This window comes from Aegilops tauschii, chromosome 7 (assembly GCF_002575655.3).
Source record: "Aegilops tauschii subsp. strangulata cultivar AL8/78 chromosome 7, Aet v6.0, whole genome shotgun sequence".
NCBI lineage: Eukaryota > Viridiplantae > Streptophyta > Magnoliopsida > Poales > Poaceae > Aegilops > Aegilops tauschii.
In genome coordinates this window covers 51,982,577-51,991,445 of record NC_053041.3, presented here as the reverse complement: position 1 = coordinate 51,991,445, position 8,869 = coordinate 51,982,577, and the positions used below count along the sequence as shown (strand labels likewise).

The window sequence follows — 8,869 nt, the reverse complement described above, 5'->3', positions numbered from 1 at the left end:
ACTGCTCGAAGAATGATTGTGGGCTTCTTAAGATGACCCTGATATTGCCCTTGTAGAGCTTTTGGATAGTTCTTCCATCTCCAGTGCACGTAATCAAGAGATCCGAGCAAATCTGTCCACTCTCTTGCATCGGACATTGCCAAGAGTCTCTCAGTGTCTGTAACAGTTTGTTCTCTCAAGTACTAAGGTCCAAACACCTTGACCACAACAGTAGCAAACCTGACCATGGCGTCTCCACATGTGCTCTCAGACATCTGGAGGTACTCATCCCATGAATCTGCAGTCGTGGCATATGCAAGCATACACAATGCAGCCGTGCACTTCTGGTAACCAGAGAATCCAATCCTTCATACGGCATCCTCTTCTTCAAGGTGAAGTAGTCATGGTAGGACCGACCGCCTCTGATCGAAAACACTTTTTCGCATTCGAAAGCACCAGCGCAAGTTTTCCGTAAATAGGGCATCGAGGGAAAAGTAGTTGTCCATCAGCGTCATGGCCCCGTGCTCTTCTCTGACTCGGCACTCAATGACCCTTGATCGATCCCTTAAAATTGAGTACATGCTCTTATGAACGCTCTGCATCTGCAAGGACCACCAGCATCGTCGTCGTTTCATCCGCATATTCCTCCTCGTTGGACGAGTCAGACGACTCAATGTAGTGCTCGTACATATACTGTAGTCTGAATCCATTGCTTCAAAGAAGGGCCTAAAATTTAGCACGGGCATTTAACCACACACTTGTCGCGCGTGGTGACCCTCGTAGGGGCCGATTGTATCTATGCGGTGGACGGACAAGAGGCGTGGACCGGCGGTAGATGCGCGAAAGGTGTGGCGACTGTGTGTAGCGGTGGAGGTCGCGTAATTCCGAGGGGGGCTTGGCTGGCGGTCGGGGTGGTAGAGTGGCGACGTCGACAAGAGAGGAAGAGGATGCAATGAGGAAAGGATGGAGACGCAGGGTCCAGGGATGTCAGAGTCCTACGTGGCGGTGATCCGAATTCCGCAAAACCCCCTAGTTTGGTTCTCGTTTGCAGGGAGACGGACGTCTGGACTAGTCCACGGGCCGATGCGTGATTTTTTTGTAATACGTGATTTTTTTATATTCTCATTTTTTGAGAAAACCCAATTTTATTTGGAAAAATAAAGAAGTTTTCAAAATCCAAACACTTTTTGAAACAAAAAATTATTAAGAAAAAGAAAAAGAAAAGATTGTTGAATAAAATTAAACGGGAAGCCAAAGATTGTTGAATAAAATTAAACGGGAAGCCAGTGAAGAAAAAACCGAAAAAAGAAAAGAAAAACTACGAAAAACGTGAAGAAACAAGAATCAGCGGCCTCAACAATTTTATAAGCTAAATCAAACCATTCTGCAAAAGGATCTAGACAAAACCGATCGAACCAACCGGTTTTCTTTTGCTCAAACCAGAAGAAAAACCAAAACCGGTTGAACCATTAGCACGCGTTGGCATCATTGGGAAAGAGGAAAAAATTGACGCCACTAGGGATAGACCCTTGGGCGCTAGGAAAGTCGATGATGTCACTAGTTTGGCCCAACAACCAACTAGCCAATCCAACTTAGCTATCAAAGAGTACAAGCTTAGTATACTTGACCTATTTTCACATATTTATATGGCTCATGAACACAAACAAATGAACTAGTGAACCAACAGTCCGATCGGTAAAAACCTGAACCGGCGGCATCCGGTTCGATCACCGGTCAGGATTTTAAACTATGCCTATAAGTGGGACAACACTTACTATGGGCCCAATTATGAGTCGAGGGGGGACTTGCAAATAGTTTGAAAACAACCACTAGTAGAAAAACTACTTTACGTGAGACACATTAGTCCCGGTTTGTAAATGAACCGGCACTAATGGTACCATTAGTCCCGGTTCGAACGGCTATGCATTAGTCCCGGTTCATTTGTGACCTATAGTACCGGTTGGTGCCTCCAACCGGTACTAAAAGGGTGATGAACTTGCAACTGAGAAAAAAATGCCAGACCCAGTTACGAGTCAAGGGTGGGCATGGAACTGGAAAAAATAGGCACTAGTTGCGAGTTGAGAGTGGGCTTGCAACTTGAAGAAAAAAATCAAGCTCAGTTGCGAGTCGAGGGTGGCCTTGCAATTGGGACAAAAAAGACCGAGCTCCAGTTGCGAGTCGAGAGTGGACTTCAACCGAGAAAAAAAAGTTCCCCGGAGTCGAGGATGGACCCTGCTACTGGGACAAAAAAGGCCGGTCGCAATTGCGAGTTAAGGATGAACTTGCAACTTGAACCCAGGACCTCCAATTGGCAAAAAGTACTATTACCAGTTGAGCTAGCACACATTGTTAACTATAGTGCTGCGCGAAGTTCTTAAGAACGAAAACCAGCGTGGATACAATTTTTGAAAAAAAGGAGAATGTTTACGAAACGCGAACATTTAAAACTCAAACATTTCAAAAAATGGGAACTTTTGATAATTAAACTTTTTTGAAACTCGTTTTTTCAAAAAACAAAAAAATTTGAAAATGCAAACATTTTTAAAAATTCAACAGAAAATTGGAACATAGAATTTTTTTAACTTCTGGACCAAATCTGGAAACACGAACATTTTTTCCAAAACCAGAGCATTTCTTTCTAATTCCGGACAAAAATTTCAAACGCGAACATTTTTTCGAAACTCCAAACAAAATTTGAGAATAAAAATAGTTTTAAATTTTCTGAACAAATATTGAAACGGAACATTTTTTTAAACCTTCGGACAATACTTCAAAACATGAACAGTTTTAGAGAAAATTAACAATTTCTAAAAACAGGAACATTTTTTGAACACGAACAGTTTATGAAATCATAACAAATTTTGAGAATGCGAACAATTTTTGAAAGACGAACAATTTCCGAAATAATGAAAGAATTTTGTAAGCAAGAAAATTTTCTGAAATTTCCTGAATATTTTTTAAACACGAACATTTTTTGAAGTTAGAAAAAAATATTTGAAAATTCCAAAAAAAATAAATAGGGAAAACAAAAAGGAAAAGTTAAAAACAAAAAAGTAAAAGAAACAGCAGCAGAAAGAAGAAAAATATTTGTCTTAATTTGTGAAAAAAAATGAGAACGATTTTTTTAGTTCTTGATTCTTGTTGAAAAACAAACATTTTTACGAAAGAGTGAAACAAATTTTAAAAACGAGAACATTTTTTGAAGCACGAACATTTTATGAAATCATCAACAAGTTTTGGAAATGAGAACAATTTTTGAAATACAATTTTTTTTTAAACTATGAAAGGATTTTGAAAGCAAGAACATTTTTTGAAAATTTAAGAACACTTTTAAACACTAACATTGTTTGAACATTTATAAAAACTATTAAACACGAGAACTTATCTTGAAATTTGAAACAAATATTTGAAGTTCCAAACAAAAGATACAGAAAAAAAAAGAAAAAAATAAAAAGAAATAGCAACACTAAAAAAAGTGCAGCGAAAACGGAAAAGAAGAGGGAAATTGGTTCAGGGAACCTTCTGGAATGTCCTGAAAGCAGAAAAAACCGGCTGGGAAACTCTAGAAGGTTCCCAAAACCGGAACGCTGAAACGATGGGCCGGCCCAGGTCAGCGCTTGATCGCTAGCTGGTGTGCGAAAGGTCAACAATTGGACGCAGAATGCGTCAAATAGCATTTTCCACAGCGGACAACCGCTCCGCAAGAATCTGTGCGCTAAAAAATACGAATCCTGAAGCCTTTGATTGAACGATGTTTGACTTAGATGTGAGGTAACTATTTCACATTTACATATGAAATAGTATATCCGTTTTGAGATTGGTTTGTATCGGATCTTCCATCTTTTTCTATTGATCTGATGCCAAATCGATGCTTCCATCTATGTCGTCGGGTTGCAGATTGATCGGATCTTTTTCTTTTTCATTTTTTAGAAATGCCTGTAATTTTATTCGTATTCATAACAATTACAGGTACATTTATTTGGACCTAAGATCAAAGAAAATACAAAGCAACTTCTACAACTAAGAATTACTATGAAATCTGTTGAAAACATCTCTTCGCGGGATCAATCTCTGCTCGAAGAAATAATCCAAAGACTTCGGTAAGAAGGCTGCAATTGAACTGGAGCAAAGATGTCGTCACTCTTTCACCCACACGAACATTACCAATGCTGGTTTTTGAAAGCTCCTTGAGTCGCTCATCCAAAAAGATTGGAAGTATTCATCGATGAATGTACTTGGGCCGGGGATGATTCCCTAGAAGTGCAGGCCATCGAATCACTATATCTTCACCCTGATGTAGATGAAAGATTTTAACTTCACAAAGGATCAGTTCAATAAAAAAAAGCTTGACACAAATAAACTCATCAAATTCGAATAATCGGATCTGCGAAGACAGAAAACTCTCTAACCTCATGGCACCGCCAAAAGAACGAGAGAAAATTTATTCTCACAAAACTTTGATGATCAGTAGACGTTGACAAAGAACATAGAGGTCTTGAAGCTCCGAGGTCTCACAGCTCTAGCGCCAAGATGGCAGCCAAAGGTGAGGGGACCTAAATTTCTCAGATCACGGACGCGAGAAAACACTCGTATATGATATTTTTCTTTTTCGTGTGCCCAGCATGCAGTCACTCCCGTTGGGCTTCCTTTACAGGCAGTGATTCCTGTGCCCAGCACGCAGTCACTTCTCTATTGGAAATCTTATTCATCGCCATCTGCGATGGATAGGGGGGAATCGGGCAGGCGGACCAGCACTCCCTTGCTGCTCCCCACAGGTTCCCACAAAAGGAAAAAAGAAACAATGCACTCACTCGTTCCTGACAGAAAAAAGAGAAGCACCGGGCGGCGAGAAAAACCCAGCTACCTGTTATTACAAATTTAGGGAAAGTTGTGTTTCAAACAGACTTTCAAAAAACTTTAAGAATTTAAAACTACTCAGAAAAATTTAAAAATATTCACAAATTTAGAGAATGTTAGTAATTTAAAAAGCTCAATACTTCTTAAAAAACCATGATTTCTTGAATGAACACGAATATTTTGCAAAATAATTATTAATTAAAAAATAAAACATAAAAAACAATTATTTTTATAAAAAATTCTAAAACCTGACGAAGAGGAAATAAGACAAAAAATAAAAAACTATTTATTGGAAGAAAAACGTACGAAAATAGTAGATATAACATGTCCTGGAGAAAATTACAACAGACCCCTAAAAACATTACAACAAAATAGGAAGAAAACAAAAGTCCTCAATGCTAAGCGAATGAAAGCTAATTGGGCGAGGCCCAGAGGATATGAGAGTGTGCGGTTTGTATGAAAAGACTACTCTTGTTCACTATAAGCGAAGAATAGGAAGTAGCAACTTGTGACTAAATGTCGGGAAATCACACATCCATGGGCTTGTAATTTGGATCGACCTATTCCTTCAGTATTCTTTCATCCTCTCGCGGTCCCCCACCACCGGTTCACAGAATTGTTCTTCTCAGTTTTATTTCCGGAGTAGGATTCTATATCTGATTAACCTTTTTTATTCAATTTTTCTATTACTCTTTGTAAATAAAATCACTTTTCTTATTTTTCTTTTTGATTGTTTAGAAAATGCTCACAAAATTTTAAAAGTTTTCATGGTTTATGAGAATACTAGCACATACGCCCGTGCATTGCAACGACAGATAAAATAGTATGCATTTATAGTCAGTGAGAACTATATGTGCAAGCAAAATCCTGTGTGCACACGAAAAAGGAACATTTAGCTTCTCGGTATCGCCCCGTGTGAAGGAATCAATTCGCTATTTTTCCATTCATTAATCGAGGGCATTTAAGAGTTTTGTTACATCATCATACATCAGAGAAGGTCCATGAGTTATTCAATCTGCTCTTCCTTTCAATCCTTTCAATCAAGGGATTTTAAGGTATGAAGTTTCTGAATATTCTAGGAAACATGAACATTTTTTTCAAATCCTGAACAGTTTTTTGTAAATTATGTGGACATTCGACAAAAACGCGAACAAAATATGAAAGGGTTTAAAATTCACAAACATTTTGAGAAACACCAATTTTTTTATAAATAGTTTTTTAAAATAGGAACATGTGTTGAAAATTTATAAGATTTTTAGGAAATGTTTAACTTTTATACACGAACATTATTTTTAATTTTTAAAATTTCACTGAAATAAGAATATTTTCGGAATTTGGAGTTTTTTGCCATTTTATTTATAGAAATACCGAACAATTTTGAAAAACAATATTTTTAAAAAAAAGGGAAACGTTTTGCATGTAGAATATTTTTCAGAATAGCAACAAAATTTTGGAATTCAGAAGATTTTCCAATTTTTTAAATTCTTAACGAATTTTTAGAATTTTTAATTTATGAAATAAATTCTAAAAAAATAAACTTGGAAGGAAAAAAGAGATAGGGAAAGGAGAATAAAAATAGAAGACACAGCAAAAAGGAAAAATGGGCAAGCCCATTATTGGTTATCCTTTGCGAAATTCTGACTATCTATCGCCTAGTGCGGAAAATAGAGTTTTCATGGACAGAAAAATAAGTGGGCTGGTTTCGCTGGGCACAGCGCGTGGCCCACGTACGAAAATCTTTTTCTAGCAGATAAAGGCATTAGAATTTAGTACCACCTCGGATTGACAAAAACTCTTTTCGGCGGTGAACGGATGAAAAAATTGACGAAACACACCTTCCTTTATTAGTAGGTATAGATATAGATATAGATATAGATATAGATATAGAGGTATAGATATAGATTCATGAAAGTAGAGAAAAATGGTGATGAATCTTGAAAATGTCCGCCTTTCTTAAAAATATTCATATTTTTTTAATGTTCACCTTACAAACTGTTCTTTTTAATTGAAATTATTTCATATTTTTTGACTATGAGGAAACATCCATATTGCTTTTTGGTCTTTCTCAAGCACTTTTGTTTGGCCATCCATAAGCTGGATAGAGGGTAACTTATTTTCGCAGTCACCCGTTATGCCCAAAAGACCCGACCCTTAACCAACTAAGGGGGTGTCTGTTCCATTGGTCGGTATGATTTAGGGTGATTTGTTGCATTTAACTCCAGACACACATGGTACTCAATTACAGTACATGCACAATGATAATAAGAAAACGAAGCATGATTGAACACTTGCATTGCATCCTCATTTCAGCGCTCATCTCCTCCACACACACCAAAAGGTGCCCCATGATGGCAACACATCTCGATTGCCTCAACCGGAGCTACTGCTAACTACATCACATACTTTCGCAGCCCAGAGGGGCGCACAACTACATAAAAAAGAAGAAGAAAGGTGCATCTAATTAACACAACGATTACACAGTAGCAGGTATGCATATGACATGATGAACACACGGCCTCAAACACACCAGCTAAGCTCATCTGCTTCATCGGCATTGGTCCATTATTTCGTACCTTGGGCGTGCTGCTTCATCGGTCCAATGAACTGATCACCACCCTGCAAGCACACCGACCCAGAGTTAGAACGGAACCACCTACCACGGTGAACCGTCTGCCATTATGTTCTTATCTTCTACTCCCTCCGTCCCATAATATAAGAGCGTTTTTGACACTATGTAGTGTCAAAAACGCTCTTATATTATGGGACGGAGGGAGTATTTTTCTGAATGATTGGTCAGACGTAGTATCCAGTAGGTAGTATCTGTGTGTGGATCATCATTGGTATGGTGCAAGGAGCATGGAGTGAGTGCGAGGGCGACGTTTAAACGCACCAGTCGTACACGGTGGGGCTTCTGGGCCCGACGGCCGTCTCAGGCCGGACGACGTCGACGTTGGCCATCTTGGATTTCCGCCTGAACGCCCTCCAGCCGTCCCTCCTACTGGTAGCTGCAACATAAAGATCAGATAAAACATCAATTTAATGAGAGGAATTTCAGGTTAAACAGCAAATTTCCCGACATCTGTGCGTCTGCGACAGTGGTCACGGATCTGATTCTGTGGCTGCATCGCGCTCGAGGGACAAAGCGACGCATCGCCGATCGAACAGAAGCGATCACGGTCGATCAGCACTACACAGAGTCACAGAAGACCGAACGGAAATCACCGGGAGAGCCCAAGAAACAGAGGAGGAGGCCCACCTGCTGCGAACGGGGAGTCCGGCGCGCTGGCCGGGGACGGCGGCAAGGAGCTTGATTCGCCAGATGGCACCGAGAGAGATGGCGGCCGGGCGATGGTGATGCTGCGGGTCACCGCCGGCGCGACGTCCGTGGCCGCCGCGGTCGAGGGCGAGAAGGAGGAGTACTTGCGGAGCCTGCCGAGGCCGTGGTCCGGCCTGGGGCCGGCGACCGTCTCGTCCCAGAGCTGGTCGAGGAGCCCCATGCTCCGTACAGCACGCAACCGGTTCCGTTCCGACTACCTAGACGTGTCGCCGTCGTCGCTCTTTCTTGGTTGGGAGCCAGAGGGACAGAGAGGGAAGAGCGCGAGTCAGAGTGGCCTTCGGGGCTCCGAGAGGCCGCGGCCGAGAGGTTCTTTATAGAGTAGCAGAGGTGGATGGGGATGAATAATACAGGCGTGCGCTGATTTGCTCGGCGGGATTCGGATCTTCGCTGACGACGTGGAGTGTTGCAGCTCCTGCAACATGCATTTGATGGGTTGGGAACAAGGGTTTTGTGTCCACCAATGCCGGCTACCATGACCACCAACCATCTATGCCGTCTCCAGCAGTGGGGTCTAGTCCTTGATGGCCGGGCCCGGGCTGGGTTGGTTTGCAGAGGGAAAACGAAAGGCTCTTCAAATGAGATGCCCAGAGTTGAAATCTTGCATCGCGGTGATGTTGATTCGTTTCTTTTAGGATAGGCTCGACCTTTAGTTTCCACGGCTGAAATGGAGGACGACGCGGATAATACCGACGAAGA

General features: G+C 40.9%; 1 protein-coding gene across 1 annotated transcript; it reads right to left on the bottom strand.

Moving 5' to 3' along the window:
- Positions 1-7,103: 7,103 nt before the first annotated feature.
- Positions 7,104-8,664, bottom strand: LOC141026430 (dormancy-associated protein homolog 3-like). The gene is made up of 3 exons (XM_073502943.1): positions 8,093-8,664; positions 7,727-7,841; positions 7,104-7,452 (listed from the first exon to the last, which is right to left on the bottom strand). Exons 1-3 carry the CDS (start codon positions 8,331-8,333, stop codon positions 7,425-7,427), a joined length of 384 nt encoding a protein of 127 aa, XP_073359044.1. The 5' UTR covers positions 8,334-8,664; the 3' UTR covers positions 7,104-7,424.
- Between the last annotated feature and the right edge of the window lie 205 nt (positions 8,665-8,869).

What these genes read in the sequence shown, in the direction of transcription:
- LOC141026430 (XM_073502943.1), bottom strand. Translation starts at nt 8,333, where the DNA reads ATGGGGCTCCTCGACCAGCTCTGGGACGAGACGGTCGCCGGCCCCAGG. An exon ending in GGACTCCCCGTTCGCAGCAG is followed by an intron (nt 7,842 to 8,092) that starts GTGGGCCTCCTC and finishes TTTATGTTGCAG; the next exon opens with CTACCAGTAGGAGGGACGGC. An exon ending in AGCCCCACCGTGTACGACTG is followed by an intron (nt 7,453 to 7,726) that starts GTGCGTTTAAAC and finishes GTGTGCTTGCAG; the next exon opens with GGTGGTGATCAGTTCATTGG.